We start from the raw sequence: 27,763 nt of genomic DNA on the forward strand, positions 1-27,763 counted from the left end.
ACTCGATTTTATATTACAGTACATAATAAAGGAAAAACCCCCCTAACCATTAGGTCCTCGCTAATTTCATGTCCACTCCAATGTGACTAAGGGGGTTAGCAGGGCCAGGGTTAGAGGTCTGATTCCAGTTATGGACACAAGCACAATGAATTAAAAGGTTCTGTGTTTGCCTTACTGCGTATATTAGTGTGTATGGGTATTGTAGGAGCATAAGACTTTAGGCTCAGTGCCTACATAAACTGTAAGATACCATGGTTCTTGGGTTGCCAGAAAATGGCCACAGAGTACACCATCAAATACCAAAAAAAAAAAGTGGTCTTACCGCTAGAGGTTGCATCTGTTAAATGATATGATGTAGACAGCACGGAATCGGGCACTCCTCCTCCCTGAATTACAAAAACAAAAATGGCTCATTTTACAAGATGTGTGTATAGTTCTATGCTGAACTGAAGCAGTTGGTTAATCTTAAACTTTATGCTACACTAATATGAAGGCTAAATTTGAAAGGCGTGAACTTCTCAAGGATATATATTTCATGGATTCTACCAGTATCAGAAGCCAGAAGCTTCATAATGGTCTTTTCTTCCCTGTAAATGATGAATCTTCAGTTTAGTTGCAGGGAATTTAGAGGCTTCATTTACCATGCACCTAAATATTGCATAAAAAGTGCTGGCAACATTCGGATTTCTGTGACCTGTCTGAAATATTATGTATGCGAGTTCTGGGATCCCTGTAACAGTGCTATGGTGTAGACATATAAGCAAATGTAAATAAATGAGGCAGATTTTATCTAGTATGACTATGGAGGTATTGGCTACACAAAGACAGACATTTGATGACAGTCTACTGGTCTGCTCTGACTGAAAAAGGTTTAAAGGAGTTGTAAATAATTTTTTTTTGTTTTGCTGAAATTACAGTTTACAGGGTATAGAGACATAATAGTTAACTGATTCCTTTTAAAAACGATTAAAAATAGATAAAAATCAATCATATAATGTACCTGTAGTTTCTAGTTTAGTTTTTGCATTTTGTTTCCTGCCTCTGCCTTACAGAGCATACAGAGCCATAGAGCAGTGATGGTTTGAAAAACGAAACTAAAAACTAGGCCCAGATTCTCAAAGGAGATACGACGGCGTATCTCCAGATACGCCGTCGTATCTCTGAGTCTGAGCGGTCGTATCTATGCGCCCGATTCTTAGAATCAGTTACGCATAGATTCCTATTAGATCCGACCGGCGTAAGTCTGTTACGCCGTCGGATCTTAACTGAATATTTATGCTGGCCGCTAGGGGCGTGTACGCTGAGTTACGCCTAGAAATCTGTAAATTAGCTAGATACGCGAATTCACGAACGTACGCCCGGCCGACGCAGTACAGATACGCCGTTTACGTTAGGCTTTTCCCAGCGTAAAGTTACCCCTGCTATATGAGGTGTTAAGTATGGACGTCGTTCCCGCGTCAAATTAATTATTTTTTACGTCGTTTGCGTAAGTTGTTCGTGAATGGGGCTGGACGTAATTTACGTTCACGTCAAAACCAATACGTCCTTGCGGCGTATTTGGAGCAATGCACACTGGGATATGTCCACGGATGGCGCATGCGCCGTTCGTGAAAAACGTCAATCACGTCGGGTCATGGTTACTTTACATAACACACTCCCACCTCTTCACAATTTGAATTAGGCGGGCTTACTCCGGCCTATTTACGCTACGCCGCCGCAACTTTCTTTTGAGAATACGGCACTTGCCTGTAAAAGTTGCGGAGGCGTAATGTAAATAGGATACGTTACGCCCGCACAAAGTTACGCGCATCTACGTGAATCCGGGCCACAGTAATCACACCTCCACAATAGTTTAATACCGTATAAATGTTTTATTCAAAATAAAATAAAAAGTTTATACGGTATTACACTATTGTGGCTTTTTTTACCTCTATATCTGAGCACCAGTCGCTGGATGCGTTTATGTACCCTTTTGAATCTGAAGAAGTGGAGAGGCATTTTTGAGTTCATACAACGCTGTATATTAAGTACCTTTTGGTAAGAGCAATTACAACAGGGGTGTATTTAGACCCCGAATTATCTTCACTAGTGGTGGTTCTGGTGGAAGAGGAAGAGGATGAGCATTTCAAGCTGTTGAGCTCTATTTTGCTTTTCTTTGAACACGGACTCTTGTTTCTACTGTTTCTTACCGGGTTAATGATCTATACCATCTTCACTTTTTCAGATAAAGTATTTATTTATTAGCGATTAGACATGTTGCAAAAGTCTAAATCCTAAAATTTTCCTCCTGATAAGCTGGCCCCAGAAGTGCCAGCAGAAAGCCTGTATTTTCATTTAGTGTCAACATAAACCGCTGCAAAATTTTATAAATGCCTATGGGTCATCGATCAAAGTTTGAGCGTCCAGCTGCTTTCTTATGTCTGTGGTGGCCTCTACCTGCATAACACTTTTTTCTACACACAGATACAGCATATGGCTAGTAGTACGTGAACACACTCCACCAACTTAGTGAAATGAGGCATTTCAGACTCACCCAATTTAAATAGGCACATAAAATCAAGCAAAAAAAGCCAAGAAATCTCCATAAACAAACAATGGCATAAAATGGCTTGTAAAACTTTTGTCTAAATGTCTAATTTAACCATATTTTAGAAAAAAGGAACAAAAATCTTACAGGAGATTTCAGGGCTTCAATAACAGCTTTCAAAGCGTCACACTCATCCGTGAGGGCCTGAACAACGGTGTACTGTTCGCTCCTCAGAGATTCCGATTCTGAAATATGTCTGGACTCCATGTCCAGGATCTCGGCAGCGTGGAGTTCCTGCATCTGACTGATCTTCTCAGTGTACTGTTCCATTAATTCTGCAACCTCATCAGAGGAGCTGCTTAGCCCTGTCTCCAGCTCATTCTGCACCCCAACATGCTTCCTTGGGATCTGTGAGGTCTGGTTGCTGTTGTTAACACTTGGGATTCTGTCAGTCTGTGAATAGGAGGTGGTCCTGTCCAGTGTTGTCCAGTCCGGGCTCCGCACATGTGGTAAATCAATATCGGACATGCTTTGGAGCTCCTCTTCCTGAATTTCTCGCTTCATGTAAAATGCCAACTTCTCCTCAGCATTGGAGAGGCATTTCTTCACTTCTCTGAAGTCCTTTTCCAGATGGACTAGGCGAGACTCGTTTACCTGGAGAAACACAAATAGTTATTATAAGTAGTGACTAAAGATCCTCTTCATGTTCAGGAGGTGAAGGTTAATATACCAACTGCAATGTATTAGCTCCATCCCTTCTCAGCGGCATATCAACTATCCTATTACTGCCAGCTGAACATACATACAAGATGGCGGTATCTATAAGAACTTCAGTGTAATACAAAAGCAAGATGTTTTTGCAATAAGGAGCTGTTGATCATGTACTTAGATTGATGGTTCTACAATGACAGTAGGATTGTAAAGTAAGCATGTAAAGGCACCTTAAGAAGTCTTTTTGCGAAACGCAACAAAATCTGGAGTGCCCAACAATGCCAATTTGAGCTCTAGAGAGCCCCCTCCCACAGCTTCCTAATTGGAGCATTATTTTGATACTGTAGCTAGGATCACTAATGAAGCACAAGAGGGGTGAAGGGGTGAGTGCAGGCCAACTTAAAATTAGTATGGGATGCTGACATTTAACATTCCAATGCATATTGTAGACATCAGTAAATAGTTTCAGGTTGTAGAAAATAATAAGTGAAGACCATAAGTGTGTTTCCCCCACCATCAGTTCCTCTCTTAATTTCTCTGACATCTCTCTGTAATGGCACAGTTCCTCTTTGGTAGCTATTGCCTCTTCAGTAAGTGTCTGAAGCTGATTTTCCAGGTCAGTAATTTCTCTGGACTGCTTTGTGCTTCTTCCCTGCAAACAATGAATAACAAAAATGAATGGTAGCCGATGAATAATTATCAGAATCAGCAAAGAATGACAATAGAGTCAACCATACAACACCTTAATTGCTAGGAAAATTATGATGCTTATAAATCTATTTCTAGTTTTTGTAATGTAGACATTAGCCGTGTTCTGCCCTAACTTTTTTCAGTTCAATTAAAGCAGTTCCATTTGGTCAAGGACCACCCTTGCCTGTAATTGGAAAGTGAAGGAGCAGCAACATAGCAATTAGCATTCTGGGTACTGTGCAGTGGAGTGAAACCTGACTGTCTTAAGGGCCATATACTGATTATGGCCGATTCCTGATAAAACAGCTGAAATTCAAGCTGTGGGTGGCCCTGTTTGCACTACCCTTCATCCTCAACAAATCGACTTTTGCTAAAAAGGCTGGTCCAAATATTCTGCGCTGAAAAGTGCCTGTATCCAATCAGATATAGCACTCTTCAGCGGCAGCTGCTGAGTACAACAGATCAGTTGGTCGCCAACCTTTCGGACCGCACGGACCACTAAACTAACACTTTTGAATCCCGGACCATTAGCATGAATTTTACATGTCTTATGCACACATTGTGCCAACTCTCTGCCCCGTCCTCCTGAATCACACTGCTGCCTTATACATACAATGCTTTGGCTCTCTGCCCCCCCACCCCCTGGATCACACTACTGCCTTATACATACAAAACTCCCGCTCTGTGCCTCCCCCCTGCCTTACACAGACTCATCATTGGATCTCACCTCCTTATCCAGCCATGTGCTCAAGCTCTGTGTTCCCTCCCACAGTCTGATCAGTGTTGCCTTTGGAAAGTCCCCTCCCCTTTCACCTCCTGCTCTTTACACTACTCCCGGCGCCTCCCCCTCAGTTCACAGAAGCCAAGACTACAGAGGAGGCATTGGGCATCACTGGGTACTGACAACACGCTTTGAGAACAACACTGGAAACATTAGGCGGTATACATCTGCCACAATATTGATTTGTGGCAGAATCCCTGGGGACCACCAACATTTTTTTCGTGGACCATCAGTGGTTCACGCACCACTGGTTGGCAACCGCTGTAATAGACAACAGCTATTGTATTTGGTGAATTTCTGTAGTTCAACCCAAGGAGCCAAGCATAATAAATTTGAAGTGTTTATGGGCAGCTTTACAGCGCGACCCATTTCTATTCAACTCTGAATCCTACTACATAAGAAAAAAAAGGTCTAGGGAACATAATAGAAAACCGAGTTTAACATAATGTGTTTCTTTTCCCTTTCTATTTACACGTCCGCTTTAAATACCTCTGTTGATAGTTTGGTTCTCAAATCTGATAAACAGAAGAAAAAAAATTATGCTACACCTTCATTAGATCAAGATCAGTAGAGTAACTGATTACCTGTAACAGAGCACCATCTCTGGTTTCAGTAGATGCCCAAGTGACGCTTTGTTTCCCCTTTGGGCTCTTCAAGAGTTGCTGCAGTTCAACCAATTGCTTTTCCTTTTCGGCAGCTAGTTGGTTAGTGAAGATAACCTGATCTCTTTCGACCCGAAGCTGTTCGTGGAGATCAGACAGCTGCTTCCCTAGTTCTATAGGTTGTAGGTTGAGAACAGCTGACTTTGATTCAAACTCCCCTTCTTGAGAGAGGTTGGGACCATGGGTCTGCAATATTTTGGACTCTTCCATCACAGGCGAAGATCTGTCATCTGCATGCATACGTTTGGTGTGTAACTGAATGGCTTTGAGTTGGGCTTCGCTTACAAGAGCTGCGGCCACTTTTTCCCTGAGTGAGTCCTCCATGGCCAACATTATCTGATCATGCTCATTAGTTTTGACCTTAACTTGCTCCTTGAGTATTTCGACTTCTTCTAAATACAACAATATCTCCATGTCTTTTTCTTTTACGACCTTCTGGAGTTCCTCCAGCTGAGTCTCTAAGCTGTCTATTGTATTCTGCATGGTCTCTGTAAATAAAGACTGGCTTGCTAAGAGTTCTGTGTTCTGGTCTCTTAAAGCTTCAATCATCCAATCACATTGGTCTTCGTTCTCCATAACAGCGGTCACATCTCCGTCAGACATTCTTTTACCACTGTCTAGAGTGTGTATCCTTTCCCGAGCACTATACAGTTGTCCAAAAGGTTCCTCATACTCTCTCTCAGCTTTGGCATCTAATGTCCTAATAAAGGTCATCTCACCACCATTCATTTGTTCTGTCTCTAGTTTTTTAGATTTGCTTTCTTGGACAGAGGTCCTCTGTTGTGCTGCTTCTAGTTGTTTCTGAAGGGAGTCTATGACACCACTTAAATGCTCAATCTCTTTAGTTTGCTGGTTGAGTATGTTTTGCTGATTCAAATACTGCAATAATTCTGAATCCTTCAGTTGTACCGCTCTCTTAAGTTCTTGTAACTGTGACTCCATATTGTGTATGGTTGTTTGTGAGGTCTCCTCCAGAGATGTAAGTAATGTTTGGCTTGCTAAAAGATCAGCTGTTTTCTCCATTAATGCTTGTTCTAGATTGGTGACTTTATGTGCTATAATAACAACTTCCCCCTCCTTAGGAGTGTTGCCATCTGGCATGTCTTCATTTTTCTGAGACAATCTAATTTTTGATATTTCCAACGACATAGCAGCCAATTCCATTTTAGTTTTCTCAAGCTCCGCCTTTGTTTGCATCAGTTCACTACCATCTAAACTTGCCTTATTTTGCAACAACAGTTCCTGTAATGCTTCCGTAGACTTTTCTTCACCATTCCTGACAGTAGGACTTGTATCTTCCGAATTATGCATGTCCATGCTAGCTAAATTGTTTAGTCTCTCAATTTCTTTTGTTTGATGGTCTATTAGACCTTTTTGGTTTACATATTGCATCAATTCCGAGTCTTTCAGCTGTATAGTCTTCTGAAGTTCTTGTAAATTTGACTCCAGGCTATGGATGGTAGCTTGTGTGGTCTCATCCAGAGATACAAGCATGGCTTGGCTTTCTAGGAGCTCTGCTGTTTTTTCTCTAAGAGCTTGCTCTAGATCAGTCACTGCTGCTTCACCTTCTCTAGATGTGTTTCCATTACTTACGCTGTCATATTGCTTAGCCAAATTACCTTTCGAAAGGTCTTCCTGCAAAACAGCCAGATCTGTCTTTGCTTTCTCTAGCTCTGCCTTTGTTTGCATGAGCTCTTCTCTTTCCAATTCGTTTTTTTGAGGCAATACCTTTTCACAGTCGGAACCACTCTGTGCCAGTTCCTGCTGAAGTGTTCTAATAATCTCATTCAGCTGGTCAACTTCTTTCTTCTGCTGGTCTTTTTTCTGAAAATACTGCAGTAGATCTAAATCCTTCAGTTCAACAACTTTTTGAAGTTCTTGCAACTGCAACTCCATCTTATGAATAGTAGCCCGAGTGGTTTCTTCCAAAGATACATTTAACTTTTGACTTTCTAAGAGTTCTGCTGCCTTTTCATTCAATGCTTGTTCTAGATCAGCCACTGCAAGTGCCGTTTTGTCCACCTCAATCTGTGTGGTGGAACTTTTAACAGTCACATCATCGTGTTTTTGGGCCATCTGCAGTTTTGACCGTTCTTGTGTCAAGGCAGCAAGTTCCATTTCTTTTTTCTCAAGTTCTGCCTTTGTTTGATTAAGTTCATCATTCTCTTTGTTTTCCAACATTTCTTTAGAATGTACTGAACCTACTGTGGCATTTATCTTAAAATCAGAACTTGCCTCTGCCAAATCTTGCTTCTGTTTTCTGATCTCTTCATTTAACTGTTCGATTATCTGTGCTTGATCATGAAGCAAATCTTTTTGTTGAACGTACTGCTCAAGTTCTAAATCCTTCTGTTTAACAACTTTTTGAAGTTCTTGCAACTGCAAGTCCATCGCATGAAGAGTAGCCCGAGTAGTTTCCTCCAAAGATACATTTATCATTTGACTTTCAAAGAGTTCTGCTGCCTTTTCCTTCAATGCCTGTTCTAGATCAGTCACCATAAGTGGTGCTTTGGCAACATCAACCTGTGTGGAGCAACTTTCAATGGTCACATCATCATGTTTTTGGGCCATCCGGAGATTTGTCAGTTCTTCCACCAAAACAGCAAGTTCAATTTCTCTTTTCTCAAGTTCTGCCTTCGCTTGAGCCAGTTCATCACTCTCAATGTTTTCCAGTCTTTCTTTAGAATTTACTAAACTTGTTGTAGCATTTATCTTTAGATCAGAACTTTCCTCTGCCAAATCCTGCTTAAGTTTTCCAATCTCTTCATTTAGAAGTTCAATTTTCTGTGCTTGATCATGAAGCAAATCTTTTTGATTTATATACTGCAGCAGCTCTAAATCTTTTCGTTTTATAACCTCCTTAAGTTCCTGAAGTTGTGACTCCATATTTATTTCAGTAGTTGGTGTGGTCTTTTCTGTATCTGCAGGTAAGGACTGGCCCGCTACTGCTTGTACTGTTTTTTTAGTTGCAGAACTTTCTGGATCGGTTACATCAAGGTCTGAATGTCTAGTACCATCTTCCCTAGATCCATTTCCTTCAGGTTTGTCACTGTGTTTTTTAGACTTTCTTAGATGCTTAAGCTCTTCTTTCAAAAGAGTCAACTCCTTCTTAGCATCCTCAACTTCTTTTGACAGAACTGCTTTTTCGTCATCAGTTTCGATCTTCTGATGCAATGATGCTGCATTTGCATTGGGTGTTTCATTATGGGTTGTTTGGCTCTCCCCATCCTTTGTTGTATTTTTAGATGCCTCTGAAATCTTCCCTTCTACCTCCGTCAAATCCAACTGCAACTTTTTGATGACCTCATTCAGTCTCTGTGCCTCCTGGTTTTCAAAGACCTGAGCTTTGTTTGCTAGTTCTTGTAGCTGGGATTCCTTCTCTTGAACAGTTTTCTGAAGATCCTGCACCTGGCATTGCAGATGATAAATTGTATTCTGGGAAGTCTCTTGCACGGACTCAAACAACGCTTCAACGGTCAAACGCTGAGCAGTTTTTTCTCTCAAAGCTTCAGTCAAATTCTCAATACTAGCTGTGGAATTTATATCAATCTCTTCTTTTGTTTTGACAACTGCCAATTCATTAGAAATTGTGTTTTCTGTAGATGTTCTCAGTTTTTCCAGTTCTTCCTTAACCCGTTTTAGCTCTGCTTTGGTTGCTTCCAATTCATGGTTAATGAAAGTCTCATCTGTTCTATCTAAAGGAGGACATGTTGATGTTTCTAGGCTTATAGAGCTGGTAAGGTTCTTGGAAATTGCAGTATCTTTAATATTCTGATCTTTTTCTGCTAGTTCTAGCCTTAGTCTTTCCATAGTCTCATGTAATACTTTGGTCTCCTCTTTGAGTGTCATAATTTGTTCATAATACTTTTTCAAATTCAGATCTTTGTCTTTAATGGTTTCCTGGAGCTGTTGCAGACTAGTTTCAATGTCCGACACAGAACTTTGAGCTACACGTGGGGACGTTAAAAACTGTTCTTCCTTTTCACATTCCTCATTATCCAACACTGTGTTGTCAACATTCAAATCAGCATGTTCAGCCAGTGGTGGTAGATCTGCATCCTGGTATGTGTTGCTACCAGTTATCTCAGCCATGCTAGTGAAGCTCACAGTTACTTTTGGCTCTATAAAAGATAATTCCTCTTGAAGCTTCTCTATAACTTCATTTAGTTTTTCTATCTCTTCCTCACTGTTCTTCTTCAGACGTTCCTGATCGCTTTTCAAGCACTTAATTTGACTCTTGTATTGCTTCATTTTTTCATTCTTTTCTTCAATCTCCTGTGAAGTAAAAAAATAAAAAAAAACGGATTGGTCAGTTTTATTATAAAAAACACAAAATGAAAGGAAAGTAATAACTTTTTTGAAATTCTAAGTGTACAATTTTAATGTGTTAACTTATCTGACTGGCATTTCTCGGGCCACATCCAGCCCTTTGCCTCTACCTGTGTGGACTACGATGCCTCCAGCTTGGAAGCTAACGGGCTTAGAGAGGCATGCTGACAGATGTCTGTTCATGCTGAGTGTGTAGAGAAGGCAGAGCTACAGGAAGAGAGCCAGGAGATGCTGATTGCCAGAGTAGGGAGGCACGGCTCTCCTGCAGCTCTGCAACTGCCTGGTTCGTGACCAGTGTACTGTAGGCAGGGGAACATACAACTTTCATCCTTGTGTGTGGTGAGCCTGCTGAGCCCATCAGCGCTCAGATCGCACAGCTATATACTGCTGCTGCACAGTGTTTCTCCCACCAGGCAAAAGTGACAGTCTGCCATAGGTGCTAGTCATCTACTTTATCCTCCTCCCCCTGCTACAGCAGGCATCCAACATAGCTTGCAGCTGCACATAAGAGCTGGCCATTGATGAGTACATTTTATTTTTCCCAAACAGCAGGTTGATCAAAAAAAAAAGAAAAAAAAGGATAGATTCCCCGAACCACATATTTATCATTGATGGGGGAATCCTCATTGCTGAGCTATTGTAATATGACAGCGGGGAGACTTCCCTGTCATCAGAATACAATAAGCCCTCTAAAGAGAGACTCTAGAGCCCTGTACACACGATCGATTCGTCTGATGAAAACGGACCGATGGACCATCGGACGAACCGGTCGTGCGTCACGGGCCCCATCAGTTTTTTTCCCCATCGGTGAAAAAAAAAATAGAACATGTTTTAAAATTTTCGTATGGTTAAAAAACCGATTGAAAAAAAACGATCGTCTGTGGTGAAATCAATCGGTCAAAAATCCACACATGCCCCGAAGCATTGAACTTAATTTTTCTCAGCACGTCGTCGTGTTTTACGTCACCGCGTTGGACAGGATCGGATTTTTAACCGATGGTGTGTAGGCAAGACTGATGAAAGTTAGTGTCATCCATCGGTTCGTTTTCATCAGACGAACCGATCGTGTGTACAGGGCATTAGGGTCCTGGGCCAACTTGTTAAAATGGATGCTGGCCTTGTATAGAGTGCCTCTGCCAGTATTAAAGTAAATGGTATTCTATCACAGCCCTTTGGTATTAAGAATGGGACAAGGCAGGGCTGTCCCCTGTCACCTTTACTATTTACAGTATCTATACAAGTAATGTGGGAAGAAATTGGAGTAGGAGTGTTCTGTGGGGGGAAATGAAATTGACTTATAGGGGGATTACTGTATGTATTGGTTTGTGCTCTGTTTTCTATATTATTGGTATATTTGTACTGGAAAATCAGAAATAAAAAGATTATATATTAAAAAAAAATAATACACTGAGTGGGGAAAATCCAACAGGCTGGATGTACAGAAGCCAATCGGTAGATCGACTTCTGTATAACCAGCCTGCCCATATACATGGATTGAAATTCAAATGGTCCCTGTTGAACCAGTCACATTTCAATCCATGTATGGTCAGCTTAAGGCAGAATTAAGTTCAGTCTATATTGATTTGGCCCTCCACAAGAGTCCCAGAGTCTCATCTGGCCCCTTGGAAAAATGAATTGCTCACCACCCTGCTCTAGAGGAATAAATTGGGTCTGGTAAAGTGACCTGTATGAGAAGCAACCACAGGTTCTAACCCATCTTGGGCTGTTTCCACACCACCTTTTGCATTGCATTCTTTATTAACTTAACACGAAAGGTGGGTCTACGTTTTAGTGATGAGTTTGGGGTTTTAGGATCTGAACCCATCGGTGCAAGCCCACCAGGACACGTCAAGTTGGACGGCAAGATCAGCAACTCTTTCAATGCTGAAAGGGCAAACTCTAAAACTGTAGTTGCCCACAGGCTAAGACTATAAAGAGGGGGAAAAACTATTAAAACATACTGTATATTAGCACAAAACTGTTGTGATTGACAAAAATAAATAAATAAAGTTTAATCTTTATATGCCATACTCCTGTCATCTCAGTAAGTTATACTTGCACTAGGTGGCCAAAAGTTTGTGGACACCTGACCTACACACCTTTTGTGGGCATCCTATTCCAAACCTATGGGTATTAATATGGGGTGGCCATAATTTGGCTAGAACAGTCTTCACTCTTCTGAGTCAGCTTTACAGAAGATTTTGGCATTTGTCTGTAGGACTTTGTAACCATTCAGCCAAAAGAGCATCTACTGATGTTGGGCATTCCAAACCATTTGAATGGGGTTCAATAGGTAGAGGTCAGAGCTTTGTGCAATCCATTTAAATTGCTCCACAACAAGCCAAGTCAATACGGAGCAGGCTTTATGCATAGGGGCACAGAGTCATGCTGGAACAGAAATGCCCCCTCAAATTATCACAGGGTTGAACGTAAACAATTGTTTAATATGTCTTTGTATGGTGTAGCATTAACAGTACCCTTCATTGGAACCCCCTAATCTTAATAAATGTAGAGGCAGTCCACATGCTTCTGGCCATACTGTGTACACTGACAGAAGCTGGAGAGGTCTGGTATTTCCTTCTATATTTCAATACCTTTTAGGCAACAGCATTCCTGACAAATGCCCAGTAGCATTACCTTGTTGTCGGTTGCAGCTTCAAGTTGCACTTGCAGATTTCTGATCTGTTCACTAAGAAGCAAGATTTCTTGATCTTTAGAGAGTAACAGATCATCCATTTTTCCTTGTCCAACGGGAATTCCAGTGGTTGATGAAGTCTCATCAGATGGTGTAATTTCAAGTTCATCCTTAAGAGAAAACAAAATAGATTTCCGAAAAGCTTTCCAATGTAGAGATTAGAAAACATTTGTTTGAGAATTTTGTATAAAAACAAAGGCAGGGCTCAGCTCTCCTGTAATTATCAGTAGTTAAATCATAGTGTAACTACAGCCAAAACCTTTACTTTTGAATACAGTGTGGAAGATTTAGAACCTCTGTCTGGCTTTTTTAGATGTCTGATTATCCATTGGGGAGGAGATTTTCCTGCACTTCCTGGACCAAGAGATACAACAGGAAGTGTAAATCTCTAAATATTGTGGGGAAAACTCAGCTCTGACAGGCACCCGAACAGATAATACACAATAAATCTCATCTATGTCACAGACAACACAAACGTTCTAACTCTCACACACAGTATACATAGCTCCCAACTGTCCCTGATTTCGAGGGACTGTCTCAGATTTGGAGCAATGTCCCTCATTTTGGTCTGATCTATATTGATGTTTATAAAATGCACTTTTTATCTATCAAAAAGTGTTTTTCAGTGCCAAACCTTTCATCTGATTTCTAAATTGCTGCATTTGTAAATTTTAAAAGCCAATATGAAGGAATAGTAGTGGTAAAAAAAAAGCGCTTGTTTTTTTTTGTACAATTCTCCTTTAACTACTAGCCGACCAGCCACCGTCATTATACGGCGGCAGGTCGGCTCTCCTGGGCGAGAGCCTGTAGCTATACATCCGCTCCTCGAGCGGCCCCCCGCTCGCCCCCGACTCCCGTGCGTGTGCCCGGCGGGCTCGATCGCCGCCGGGCACCCACGATTGCTCGTTACAGAGCGGGGACCGGGAGCTGTGTGTGTAAACACACAGCTCTCGGTCCTGTCAGCAGGGGAAATGCTGATCTTCTGTTCATACCATTGTATGAACAGAGGATCAGTGTTTCCCCTAGTGAGGCCACCCCCCCCCACAGTAAGAACACACCCAGGGAACATACTTAACCCCTTCACTGCCAGTGGCATTTTTATAGTAATCCAATGCATTTTTATAGCACTGATCGCTATAAAAATGACAATGGTCCCGAAAATGTGTCAAAAGTGTCCGAAGTGTCCGCCATAATGTCGCAGTACCGAAAAAAAATCGCTGATCGCCGCCATTACTAGTAAAAAAAATATATTAATAAAAATGCCATAAAAATACCCCCTATTTTGTAAACGCTATAACTTTTGCGCAAACCAATCAATAAACGCTTATTGCGATTTTTTTTAACGAAAAATATGTAGAAGAATACGTATCGGCCTAAACTGAGGAAAAAAAATTTTTTTTATATATTTTTTGGGGGATATTTATTATAGCAAAAAGTTAAAAATATTAATTTTTTTCAAAATTGTCGCTCTATTTTTGTTTATAGCGCAAAAAATAAAAACCGCAGAGGTGATCAAATACCACCAAAAGAAAGCTCTATTTGTGGGAAAAAAAGGACGCCAATTTTGTTTGGGAGCCATGTCGCACGACCGCGCAATTGTCAGTTAAAGTGGCGCAGTCCCGAATCGCAAAAAGTGCTCTGGTCTTTGACCAGCAATATGGTCCGGGGGTTAAGTGGTTAAATGGGCGTGGCAACGGGTGTGTCCTATAACTGTAAACTTTTGCTGATTGGTATACTTATGTCTCCCAACTTTTTGAGATGGGAATAAGGGACACCTAACTAGAAAAAAACTTTTTAGTTTTTAAATGTAGTTGGAACTATACTTTGAAGGCCTGAATGTTAGGACTGTGAGTGGAACTTACTTTTAAAACTTTATTTTCTTGTTCCAGTTCTTGCAGACGGGTGGCGGACTCTTTCCTCTGGATCTCCAGTTGCATGTGCAGCTGCTGTACCTCTTCATTTTTATTCTCCAGCTCTTCCCTGAACTGCTCCAACTGTTCCACCAGGTTGGTGACCTGTGAGACAAAAAAGATGATTCAAAGCAGTTACATCAGATAAAAATAAAACCATGGGGATTACTTTGGTTAAAGATGATGGTGGAGTGCCCACCAAATCGGGGGTTATTTGCAATACAAGTCTGTCAAATCAGATACTTGCCTTGCAGAGGTGGTGGGTACAAGGAAAGCAACCTTATGGATGAGAATAGATAGAGGAATGTCTCTGATGGGTTCAAACTGTGGTACATTAGTTTCAGATCCTATGGAATAACAAGAGACTGGACAGCGGGACATGGGAAAACCCACATAAAGGTCCTAATCAAAAAGCGGAGGCCAGCGGTCTCTGAAACAGAACCAAAAGAGCAGAGACTTGACCTTTGATGGTACTGAGAGCCAAAGCTGGTCCAGACCCAACTGCAATCCTAGGGTGAAAGTACCTAAACTCACCACAAGTGAAGTAAGCCTTCCATTTCTAATGATAGAACTTGTGGGAAGTGGACTTCCCTGATTTGGGCATCATAGCAATGACAGGCCCAGTGATGTCCCGATCCCTTAGCACCCAGGCTTTAACAGCCATGCCATTAAAGCCTGTAATCAAGACGCAGGATGGCAAACCACCCCTTGTCAGTAGATCCAGCTGGTGTGGAAAGGCTTACAGTACTTCTGCAAGAAGTCTTACCAGGTCAGTGCACCAAATCTACCTGGGCCAGTTCATAGCACTGAGGATCATCGGCATGCCCTCCATCTCAAACCAGCAGAGCAGGTAAGGAAGACGTTTCTGGGGAGGAAAGGCAAAGATCCGTGTGTACCGTTTCCCTCAGTGGATCCCTACACCTGTAAACAAACCTGCCCAGCTTGTGTTGAACCTGGAGAACCACATGCACATCTCAGTGTACCGATTACAAGGTACGCAGGAGGAGAGGTAACACAGCATGTCTTTTGTTCAAAAATATAAACCTTCCTTCTTCCTAAAGTTCACTTTAAGGTATTTCGACCAGTCAGACGTGGTCTCCACAGCAGATCTGAGTGCAAGGTGGGAAATGCTAATGAGGGTTCTAGAAAGGCATTCCAATCACTTATCAGTTGGGTCCTTAAAAGCAGGTGTGTCCTCCACTGGACTTGCACTTCACCTTATGAAGGCGAGACATGGCTGGATGGATGGAGGGAATAAAAGGATGTTTATTAGCAAATCTGCACCAAACAGTTACAAAGCCAGCAAGCTCTTTGCAAACAACCTATAAGGGCAAGTCCAATTTTGATACAGAAAGCATTGCAAATGTGGGTGCAAAGGAAAAGACTGCTGCCTTGGGGGCCCTGTATGACCGAAGGCTGGGAATAGCATTGGATGAAGCAACAAGTTGATCCTATAGCTCTGGGATGGAATGCTCTGCATCAATAAGGCCCCTATCACACTGGGATGGCAGGTGCGCTGACAGTATAGTGGCGCTATACCTTTGGAATTGCAGCGGTATTTGGCCTCTAGTGATGCTGTTTTAACCCCCTCTAGCGGACAAAAAAGGGTTAATACCGCCGGCAATGCGCCTCCACAAGGGCGCATTGCCGGCAGTATAGCCGCGGTCTCCCATTGTTTTCAATGGGAAGGAGCGGTGGAGGAGCGGTAAACACACCGCTCTTTCACCGCTCCAAAGATGCGGCTAGCAGGACTTTTGGAGCGGTCCTGCTAGTGCACCTCCTCAGTGTGAAAGCACTCGCGCTTTTACACTGAGACTGTAGGGTAGGAGTTTTTCAGGCGGTATTTAGGCGCTATTTTTTTGTTTAGGCAAAAACAGTCTTCTTTACCTTGGAAGTAATAGCAGCAGACTGTGATCCCTTGTGGGTAAGCTAATCCAACAAGCATTTGAGTGACTCCGAGTCAATGTCTCTGTGGCTGATGACCCAGAAGCCATTAAAGCTGTGGGTAAAATAAAGACAGAATCTGCTGGACAGGGTACAGTAGTGCGCTTGTGGCCTCTGCAGTTACGGTAACTGGGTAATTTGAGTCATAAATAGCTGCATGACTGTAGTAAAAAGCTTAGCTGAAAGGGCAGAGGACCAAACTACACCCAGAAGAGCCAGGGAGGACTCTGAGGACAGGAGAGATTCTAACAGTAGACGTATTCTAATAGAAGTCCTCAGAGACAGAGGAAGTGCACAGGCAATGCTAGTAGTTCTGAAACTCGAAGGCGCTCTGAGGCCAATTTAACCAGAATTGAGTCTGGAAAGCCCCCCAATGAGAAACGGTCACAAATGTCACTTTCATTCTATAAACGGGGAGTGGTAATAGGACCCAAGGTGTCCTTGCCCTCTTGAGGATAGTCTGGGGCTAGTTATATCTTATAGAGATAAGCGGATACAAACCAAGTTTCTACATAGGGTGTACTACACTCCGCAGCGGCTGCACAGACTGTTTCCACAGAGGGACCCCCTGTGTGCTCGATGTCGATTGGACACAGGGACGTACTATCATATGTTTTGGCGTTGTCCTAAAGTGGCACAGTTTTGGGATGCGGTATTTGAAGCCATTAATGAGCGCCTTGGGTTATCTCTGCCTCAGTCTCCGGAATTGGCGTTGCTTGGAATACAGGATGACGATCAGAGGCCCAGATACACTAAACTTTTGATCTCTTACCTACCTTACTATGCTAAAAAATCTATTTTGCTTAAATGGAACTCTGTATCCCCCCCCCCTACGTTAACTTTATGGGGAAAAAAACATCAATAATGCCTTACCACTGTACAAGATGACTTACTTAAATAGGAAATGTCCCAAAAAACTTGAAGCGATTTGGTCGCCTTGGACGGCTTAGGTGCTGGGGGTGTCCGTAGCTGCTGCTACGTCAGGTATCTGTCATATTGTTTTTTTTTTTTATTATTTATTATTTTTTTAATCATAATTACATCACCTGGGCAGCACACCACGCGGAACAAACTAGGGAAAGTATTTTAATATATTGAGACAGCCCATGTAGCTCCGAACAGTGGCATTTCTCTTTGCCCCTTATACCTTTTTTCTTTTTTTCTGAGGCATGCTGGTAGAGGGAGTTGTTATAACGTGGGCTGGATCAACATATTGTTTTGTTTGCCACTGTCCAATCCTCCTATGGACAGCAGTATAACCTAACGGTTTATGGCTTCCTGTGTCCCTCATTGGATAAGAAAAAAAAATTGTTGCACATGCATCCCACTAGCTTTCATCTCCAATTGATTTTGTATCCGTTTTACTTGCTATTTTTAAAAAATTATCAATTCATTCATTCAGCCCTGGAATTTCCATTTCAAGGGTGACAACACTCACACACTGCCTTACAAAATTTTTAGGTTGCAGAATGTATTCACTTACTAGGATTAACAAGGAGTTGAATTTGAGGATGTATGAGAGATGTCATCTGAAGTGACATGTGACAAAGCTCTCCTCACCCATGGCTCCAGCCAGCGCACAATGGCCCGGATTCACATACATCGGCACATATTTATACCGCCGTAGCGTATCTCCTTTACGTTACGCCGACGTAGCGCAGAGAGGCAAGCACTGGATTCACAAAGCCAGTGCTGCCAAATCTGCGCTGGGTTTCCTAGGCGTAAGCCGGCTTATGTGAAAGTGGGCGTGAGCCATGCAAATGAGGCTTGACCCCATGCAAATGATGGGTTGAGTCCCAGACAGATACGTATAATGAACGGCGCATGCGCCGTGCCGTGGACGTATCCCAGTGCTCAGAATCACGTCGGAACTACTCCCTACCTAAGATACGCCGGATCACTGCCTACGGCGTGAACGTAACCTACGCCTAGTCATATTCACGTCCTGCGTAAACTAGTTACACCTGCTTTACACCTGCTTTATGGGGCATAACTTTACGCCGGGCGTATGACTTAACGCGCACTGCGTCGGACGGACGTACGTTCGTGAATCGGCGTATTTCCCTCATTTGCATATGTGAATAGAAAATCAATGGGTGCGCCAAATACGTCCAGCGTAAACATGCGCCCACGATACGCCGGCGTAGGCAAGTTACGTTGGTCGGATGAAGCCTATTTTCAGGCGTATCTCAGTTTGTGGGCACGGCGCATAGATACGACGGCGCATATTTGCACTTACGAGGCGTATCTCGAGACACGTCGGCGTAAGTGCTTTGTGAATCCGGGCCAAAGAGTTTAGAAAGTAGTTACGACCACAACAAAAAAGCTGTCCCCGCCGAGAGAAGACCATGCTTATTTCTAGCATTGCTATACTACTAGCGATAATCATAAGTAAAATCTGGCAGGCTGGTTGTAGTCAAGTTAGTCAATTGATCAACTTGGTACATTCAGCCTGCCCACACACGGTTCGAATCTCCGTTGGGTCAGCAGGAGTCTATGGCTGGGCTAAGGTATAGATACTTCCTTTGATATAATTAATGAGAGAGTGTCTTAATAGTCATTGAAGTGCTTTCACTAGATAGGAGGATTGAAGTGTTGGGCTGGATTTTTAAGGAAGCCTCTAGTAAAAAAGGTTAAACCACATCAAGGAGGTGCACAGACTACAGTTTTCTGGCTAATAAAGAGAACAGCGGGCACACTATGGTAATTGCTCTAAGACAGGCCCCTTTCGCTTTCACTGAAAGTTTTCAAATAGTTTGCTTTAACCACTTAAGGACCGCCTCCTGCACATATACGTCGTCAGAATGGCACGGCTGGGCACATGTATGTACAGGTACGTCCTGTACATGTACCCAGCCGTGGGTCGCAGGCGCGCGTGTAAACACGGCTTCCCCGTTCTTCACTGTGGTGGCTGCATCGATCGTGTCATCCCTTTTATAGGGGGACACAATCAATGACGTCACTCCTACAGCCACACCCCCCTACAGTTGTAAACACACATCAGGGAACACATAACCCCAACAGCGCCCCCTAGTGGTTAACTCCCAAACTGCAACTATCATTTTCACAATAAACAATGCATTTTAACCACTTAAGCCCCGGACCAATATGCTGCTAAATGCACAATTCGGCACTGCGTCGCTCTAACAGACAATTGCGCGCTCGTGCGACGTGGCTCCCAAACAAAATTGGCGTCCTTTTTTCCCCACAAATAGAGCTTTATTTTGGTGGTATTTGATCACCTCTGCGGTTTTTATTTTTTACGGGGAAGCCGTGTTTACATACGGCTCTCCCCGTTCTTCAGCTCTGGGGAGCGACCGCGACGGAGCGGCTATAAACGAATAGCCGCGCCGTCATCACGGATCGCTCCCCGAGGGAAACCCGCCTGCCGCACGGTAGAAGGCAAGGATGTATATATACGCCCATCTGCCTGTCCGTGCCATTTTGCGGACGTAAATAGTCGTGCGGCGGGCGTTAAGTGGTTAAATGCATTTTTTGCTGTGAAAATGACAATGGTCTCAAAAATGTGTCAAAATTGTCCGAAGTGTCCGCCATAATGTTGCAGTCACGAAAAAAAAATTGCTGATCGCCGCCATTAGTAGTACATTTTTTTACCAAAAATAGGTAGAAGAATACATATCGGCCTAAACTGAGGAAATTTTTGTATTTTTTATATATTTTTGGGGGATATTTATTATAGCAAAAAGTAAAAAATATTGCATTTTTTTTCAAAATTTTCGCTCTATTTTTGTTTATAGCGCAAAAAAACAAAAACGCAGAGGTGATCAAATACCACCAAATAAAAAGCGCGATTTGTGGGGAAAAAAGGACGCCAATTAAGCTGCATTGGGTCATATGCTCTGCATTCTTTCATAAGTATATCACTAGTTATGTATGTAGATCAGTTTATGTTTTGCAATTAGTGAGCCGTGGAAAATGATTAACAGCTCTGCTGAGGTGTAGATCGGAAAGCTATGTCTGGGTCATGGGAAATGTCAGTGAATGAATTTTGTAACGTCATCATTTTGTTCTTTCAGACTGCAGAACAACAAACCTACCTCCTTCTCTTTCCTGTCTATGGCTTCTCTCTCCACCTGGAGCTGAGCCTCAAGAGGCATTTCTCCTTTGGCCCCAACAAGAGATGGTCTTCTGTCCTCCACCTAGACAATCATATTTAAGACAATGATTAATGCACAGATACGGAAAGTGCATGGAGATGAAGAACAGGTGAACTGATATACATTTTATACAATGGTATTACTGAAGTACATGGCCCTCGAGTAACATAAAAGTGTGTATCTATATGTATGTATATATGTAGCAAACATATATGAGTAGTTCTACATCAGAGCTGAATGCAAAGGTATATTTTCTGTTATCTTGTGCAGAAAATAAATAGCATATTACATCATAACCACAACAAGGCGAATATATTTTGGCTGATGTGGAATGGCTGCATTCACCAGGCAGAACAGTTAGGCCCCTTTCACATGGGCGCCTCCGTTGGATGAATTCCCCTTACTCAGTGGGGGATTGCTCCCGCTGATTACCGCCGAGCAGGCAGATGACATCTCTGTCTCATCTCACTGTGCAGAGCGGGGACTAAGGCCTCGTACACATGATAGGTTAACCAGAGTACAACGGTCTGATGGACCGTTTTCATCGGTCAAAACCGATCGTGTGTGGGCCCCATAGGTTATTTAACCATCGGTTAAAAAAAAGCCAACTTGCTTTAAATTTAACTGATGGATTCCTAACCGATGGGAAAAAAACCACGCATGCTCAGAATCAAGTCGACGCATGCTTGGAAGCATTGAACTTCGTTTTTTTCAGCACGTCGTTGTGTTTTACGTCACCGCGTTCTGACACGATCGTTTTTTTAACCGATGGTGTGTAGGCGCGACGGACCATCAGTCAGCTTCATCGGTTAACTGATGAAAACGGTCCATCGGTCCGTTTTAATGGGATAGACTGATCGTGTGTACGAGGCTTAACACAGTTCTGCTCTCTATGGGGAGATCGGGTGACAACGGACCGCCTGGAAAATATGACCACCATCCGTCTGGATTTTGTGGACAGGATCAGATCGTGGCGGACGTCAACGGAAATGCCACCACTGACATTCCCCGCTCCATAGGGGTGAATGAAGGGTTTGATCAGGTTCGCCTAAAAAAAACTGACAGGCGGACCTGATTGGACAGCCCGTGTGAAAAGGCCCCTAAAGCTGAACTAAGGAATCACAATGCTCTTTAACTCCAACCCCTCCCTCCCCATGTACAGCTACAATCCCAAAAATATTTTCACTATAAAATATATTTTCCATTCTCATCACATGCCATATGTTCAGTTTACCGATTATGGAAGATGGAATATAATTGAAGCCTTAGCCAGATAAGAATGTTCTAGTGCCATACGTCTAAACTAAAGCTGAAGTCTAGGCAGATATAAAATACCCGCTATATCACAACTCTGTATTTATTAATACATCATTAAATGTGTGGTTAAAGGAAAGGAAATCGCTCTGTCTATGGTCAGTGTTGTGCCAACCCGGCCAACTCGCCAAAATCTCAAACCACTTCACTTCCAGTGACTCTCCAGCAGCAGATTTCGACAACTTGGCTGTTTTTACAGAACACAGGTGAAGGAGTAAAAAAGTTGTCGCCACCTTGGAGGCATCCATGTTGGTTACTAGCGGTCGGGCTAACAATGTCTACTCATTGTATCGTGTACCGTAGTATACGCTGCTGGTATTCTGTGGAAACAGCCGAGTCGTCAAAATCTGCAATTACTGACGCTGGAGAGTCATGTAGTTGGCTATTTTGACAGAACACCAGCTTTGACAAAAGTCGAAAAAAGTACTGCTTGGGACAGCACTGAACTGAAGGTGGTTATTGCAAGAGCCCCCCCCCCCTTTTTTTTATACCTCCAGGGAGACATTTACAACAACAAAAAAAAAATCACGTGTCAGTTACATTGCTGTTTTGCCCCTTTTAATTTATAAAAAGCATATATACACTTTTCCGGCATGAAGTATGCTTTTGCCAGTGATCAAATGCTGTGAAATTACAGTGTGCATACTCTGATCACTGGTAGCTAGATTCACAAAGTTTGTCGCAACTTTAAGGCGGCGTAGCGTATCGTATTTACGCTACGCCGCCTTAAGTCGTAGCGTATCGTATTTACGCTACGCCACCTTAAGTCAGAGAGGCAAGTACTGTATTCTCAAAGTACTTGCCTCCTAACTTACGGCGGCGTAGCGTAAATGCGACGGGCACAAGCACGCCCAATTCAAAATAGGCTGAGGGGGCGTGTTTTATGATAATATGCTTTGACCTGACGTGATTGACGTTTTTTTGGAACGGCGCATGCGCCGTCCGCCTACATTTCCCAGTGTGCATTGCGGCTAAGTACGCCGCACGGGCCTATTGATTTCGACGTGGACGTAAATGACGTAAATCCCTATTCACGGACGACTTACGCAAATGACGTAAAATTTTCGAATTTCGAAGCGGGAACGGCGGCCATACTTTAACATTACTATTCCAACTATTTGTTGGGATAACTTTAGGCCTGATAAAGCGTTACGTAAACGGCGTGTGTGTACTGCGTCGGCCGGGCGTACGTTCGTGAATAGGCATATCTAGCGATTTACATATTCTACGCCGACCGCAATGGAAGCGCCACCTAGCGGCCAGCCTAAATATTGCACCCTAAGATAGGACGGCGCAAGCCGTCGTATCTTAGATAGGTTTAAGTGTATCTCTATTTGAGAATACACTTAAACTTAGGTCGGCGCAGATTCTGAGTTAGGTCGGCGAATCTACTGATACGCCGACCTAACTCTACCTGAATCTAGCTATGGGTCTACACACACAGGATTTTTTTGGCTATTAGAACAAGCTTTTCTATATGAATAATACCTTCTGCAGAGTGTCAGCACTGATAAGCAGAGCCTGCTCCAGCTCTCGTATCCGGCACTCCAGCTTCTCGATCTCCTCATTCCTCTCGTGAACATCACGCTGGAGCTGCTCCTTACACAACAACAGTTCACTGCATTTGTCAGTCTTCTCCTTCAGGTGACTTTCCAGCTTTTCCACCTGCCAAAAGTAGCACAAAAAAATAAAAAGAACATGATTTCCATCACTTGTGTCTATATTTTAATAATCAATTGTACACAACATGCACGTCTATGACCTGTACTTGGGCGATTCATATAATTTCTAATGAGCATTCCTGAATTTGTATTTTTTTTAAAGATTTTTTTTTTAAACTGTTTAAATTAAACTTAAACTTTTTGTAGATGTATATTTAAGCCTAACCCTTTACTAAGCTTTTTCTACAATCCAGAACTCTCCTCATGCAATACCTTTTTACTTACCTGTTAAATTGGTGTGGCAGAAACACCTGAACCAAATAACCTTAAAGGCTTCACACATACTTCAGGCCACAGAATTTATTTTAAAGCACTGCAAGGGTTAAATGTTTGTTTTTTGTCTGCAGTCATGAGCTTCTATGAGACCAAACACTCCTGAGCTATTCTGCTAGGGAGCTGTCAAAGCCAACAGCCAATCATAGGCAGAAGAGGTATTCCTCGTCCCAAAGCCGCACGTATACACGACCCTTGCATACATGTGGATGCATGGTGAGAAATGCCTCCGCCTCCTATGATTGGATAAAAACTTGAAGAGAAAATATGGACAGCCGCACACCAGAAAAACCTTAAAAAAGGTGGCCTTTATTGATAAAAGGAAAAAAGGCACTACAAAGCACAGCAAGCAGTTGGGTATATATCTGACGCGTTTCGCACTAGGGTTCAGTGCTTAACCACTTAAGCCCCGGACCATTTTGCAGCTAAATGCCCAGGCCAGGTTTTGAGATTCGCCACTGCGTCGCTTTGACAATTGCGCGGTCGTGCGACGTGGCTCCCAAACAAAATTGGCGTCCTTTTTTCCCCACAAATAGAGCTTTCTTTTGGTGGTATTTGATCACCTCGGCGGTTTTTATTTTTTGCGCTATAAACAAAAATAGAGCAACAATTTTGAAAAAAATGCAATATTTTTTACTTTTTGCTGTAATAAATATCCCCCAAAAACATATATAACATTTTTTTCCCCCTCAGTTTAGGCCTATACGTATTCTTCTACCTATTTTTGGTAAAAAAAAATCGCAATAAGCGTTTATCGATTGGTTTGCGCAAAATGTATAGCGTTTACAAAATAGGGGATAGTTTTATTATTTTTTTTTTTTACTACTAATGGCGGCGATCAGCGATTTTTTTCGTGACTGCGACATTATGGCGGACACTTCGGACAATTTTTACACATTTTTGGGACCATTGTCATTTTCACAGCAAAAAATGCATTTAAATTGCATTGTTTATTGTGAAAATGACAGTTGCAGTTTGGGAGTTAACCACAGGGGGCGCTGTAGGAGTTAGGGTTCACCTAGTGTGTGTTTACAACTGTAGGGGGGTGTGGCTGTAGGTCTGACGTCATCGATCGAGTCTCCCTATAAAAGGGATCACTCGATCGATGCAGCCGCCACAGTGAAGCACGTGTTTACATACGGCTCTCCCCGTTCTTCAGCTCCGGGGCGGCTATTAACGAATAGCCGCGCCGTCGTCCCGGATCGCTCCCCGCGGGTTAGCGCCCGCCGCATGTACCGGGGGGGGGGGGGGGGGGGTCCCGATTGGAACCCCGACCCGCGGCAAGGAGGGGACGTACATGTACACCCATCTGCCTGTACAAGCCATTCTGGAGACGTATATGTACATGCGGTGAGCGTTAACCGGTTAATCATCGTTTTAGCTATGACTAAGCACTGAACCCTAGTGCAAAACGTGTCAGCTATATACCCCACTGCTTGCTGTGCTTTGTAGTGCCTTTTTTCCTTTTACCAATAGAGGCCACCTTTTTAAGGTTTTTCTGGTGTGCGGCTGTCCATATTTTCTCTTCAAGTTTTGCTTCGTGCATTGCCGGCACCCATTTGGTTCTGAGAGGACATTGATTGCACAGTGCACTCACCTGGAGCAGCAGTTTTTCCCTCTCTCCTATGATTGGATGTCTGCATTGACAGCTTCCTGATGGGATAGGCTCAGGCAAGTTCAGAATCATCCCTAGCCTTTAGCACTATTAAAAATCTGTGTTACCTTGCCCCTCACTACCCCAAAAGCTGGCATTTCCTCTTCTCTATCATGTTCTGGGTGGGCCGTCCTCACCTATAATGCAGAACTGTTGGTTCTGCACTGTATGTCATGGACACAAACAATGAAAGCCTGACAAAAGTTCTAGCTAACTCAGGATCAGGGGCGGACTGACCATTGGGACTTTCGGGCACTGCCCGAGGGCCCCATGCCACTAGGGGGCCCCATCAGGTTTGCCAGGCTCAATAAAACCAGGGACAGTATGTAAAAATCTGTGTTTTTTTTACATCTGTCCCTGCTATGTCTTAAACCGACATGCTTTTGATGTGAAAATCCTGAGATTTTAGCTGCCCTGCCTCTGCACTGCCTCCTGGCGTGGTGGCCATCTGTAAGCCCGGGGGCCCCATAATCTTCTATTACCCGGGGGCCCCATGGGTTGTCAGTCCACCCCTGCTCAGGATGTTTTATTGCTATCTGTGTGCCTGTTGGAGGGGGGGGAAGGGGTTTCCTAAGATTTCATGCTCAGTCTGACAGTGACAAGATTCTTCCTGTTCTGTCAAAAAGAAAGTAAATCGTAAAAAAAAAAAAAAATCTTCTGAAAAGGGATAGCAATAAAAGGTTGACGGAAGTAGTGACCCTTCCCCATTTTGCCAAAAAATAAAATAAAACATAAAAAGCTATGCATGGCCTGTAACACAATAATGATGTTGCTCCATCCCACCTCATTACTCTGATGTTCGTTAACAGGTTGATGTCTTTGTGGCATTTTCAACTGCTGCTCCAACTTTTGAATTTCTTGTTGAAACACATCTCGTTCATGTTCCCGATCAATTGCCTGTTCCTGTAAAATAATGAGAGCTGGCGGTCAGCGCTGTGCGGTATTCATGTTCCAGCACAAAGTAAACATGCATATGATAATAGTATAAGGAAAAATAATCACACAACTGTCTCCATAATTGTTACTAGAAAATGGCACAGACTCCTTTACATTCACTGAATTTATTTTTGGCTTATGCAAGTTCATGGCAATAGAAATTATTAATATGGAACAGGGTCCATGGCAGCCTGGGCGCAGATAGTGTGGGCTAAATGACCCTGGCCATCATGCAACCCAGAAGCCTGATGGCATCTAGTAACAGAAATGTATTACTACAGGGAGAAACTCCACAGGGAAGGCAACTACTATAGCAAAAGCCACTTATTAATTCTTATCAATTATGTCCTTTTTAATTTGAAAGCTAATCTCTAGCTTTTAGTAAGGTTTAAAATAGTTCATTTGGACTAAGCTGGTCTAAAGGAAGTATTTAGTTCACTAATGCCTCATACACACGGCCGGATTTTCTGAGAAAAAAAAAAAAAGAGTCAGACGGGCTTTTTTTCTAGGAAAGTCCGGCCGTGTGTAGCCTCCATTGGACTTTTTTTTTCAGAAGTCCGACAAACCTTAAAGAACCTGTTCTCTTTCTTTCCGTCTGACTTTTGCACGTGTGTACAAGGCATAAGACATGCAGTGGCCCTCAGTGCTGTGTGAACTGTATGTAGCCTCAGCTACATATACGATATTGTTCCAGCAATGGGATGGGAACTTCCTATCCAGCTCCTGAAACAAAATTGAATAGGGCTGAGCTTTGCTCAGTCATTCATATGGAGCTTTGTAGTCTCCGACTTAGTACAACATATACTGTGATTAGCTGAGGCAGGGATCATGACTTCAACTGTCTGCCTCAGCCATCAGAGGGAGCTTTGTATTAATTCAGAGTATACAACGTTTCCTTTGAATGGCTCTTTAGTGCTCAGCATGACTCAATTTTGTTCTGGGGAAGGAAATTTGTTTCGCACTTCCAGAACACAGAGCCGTTTAGCTGAAGCTACCTACAGTTCATACAGCGCTGAGAGCAACTGCATCTCTTATGTGAAGTAAAGAGTTCATTTGGACAAGCTCGGACCAAAGTTGTAAACTTTCACTGAAAGTTGGAGAACAGCTTTCAATTACAGCGAAGGTAAGTCAGCAGCTACAAATACGGCAGCTACTGACTTTTAAAATAAGGAAACTTACCTGTCCAGGGCGCCTGCGATGTCGGCACCCAAAACCGATCTATCCCTTGGCTCTCGGTTGCTGCCATCGGAATCTTCGGGAAGGGAACCAGGAAGTGAAGCGGCAAGGCTTCACTTCCTGATTCCCTTACCTTGCTGCTTCACTTCCTGGTTCCCTACTGCACATGCGCGGCTCGTGCAGCACGGTCCCACTGGTCCCTGCTGTCTTCTGGGACCTGTGTGTCTCTCAGAAAACAGCTGGGGGGGACGGAGAACCCGCCGGAAGGGGCGTAGATACCCGCGGGTGGCTCGGGTATCTATGATCGGAAGTGGGAGCAGAA

The 27,763-nt window shown here is 43.0% G+C and overlaps 1 protein-coding gene across 11 annotated transcripts in view; it reads right to left on the bottom strand.

The window, feature by feature from the left end:
- AKAP9 (A-kinase anchoring protein 9) overlaps positions 1-27,763 on the bottom strand; it is a 359,842-nt gene that overhangs the window by 38,471 nt on the left and 293,608 nt on the right. For 10 of the 11 annotated variants that reach the window (XM_040352376.1, XM_040352374.1, XM_040352375.1 and 7 more), the window contains 9 exons: positions 26,113-26,232; positions 23,170-23,346; positions 20,308-20,409; positions 14,258-14,410; positions 12,338-12,505; positions 5,294-9,646; positions 3,753-3,890; positions 2,675-3,181; positions 323-386 (listed from right to left, as the gene is read on the bottom strand). In XM_040352376.1, the coding sequence (XP_040208310.1) occupies positions 323-386; positions 2,675-3,181; positions 3,753-3,890; positions 5,294-9,646; positions 12,338-12,505; positions 14,258-14,410; positions 20,308-20,409; positions 23,170-23,346; positions 26,113-26,232 (5,782 nt within the window). Of the gene's footprint in view, positions 1-322; positions 387-2,674; positions 3,182-3,752; positions 3,891-5,292; positions 9,647-12,337; positions 12,506-14,257; positions 14,411-20,307; positions 20,410-23,169; positions 23,347-26,112; positions 26,233-27,763 lie in introns of all 11 variants that reach the window. The other variant, XM_040352367.1, reaches the window with a different exon arrangement.

Source organism: Rana temporaria, chromosome 5 (genome assembly GCF_905171775.1).
Source record: "Rana temporaria chromosome 5, aRanTem1.1, whole genome shotgun sequence".
NCBI classification, from domain to species: Eukaryota; Metazoa; Chordata; class Amphibia; order Anura; family Ranidae; genus Rana; species Rana temporaria.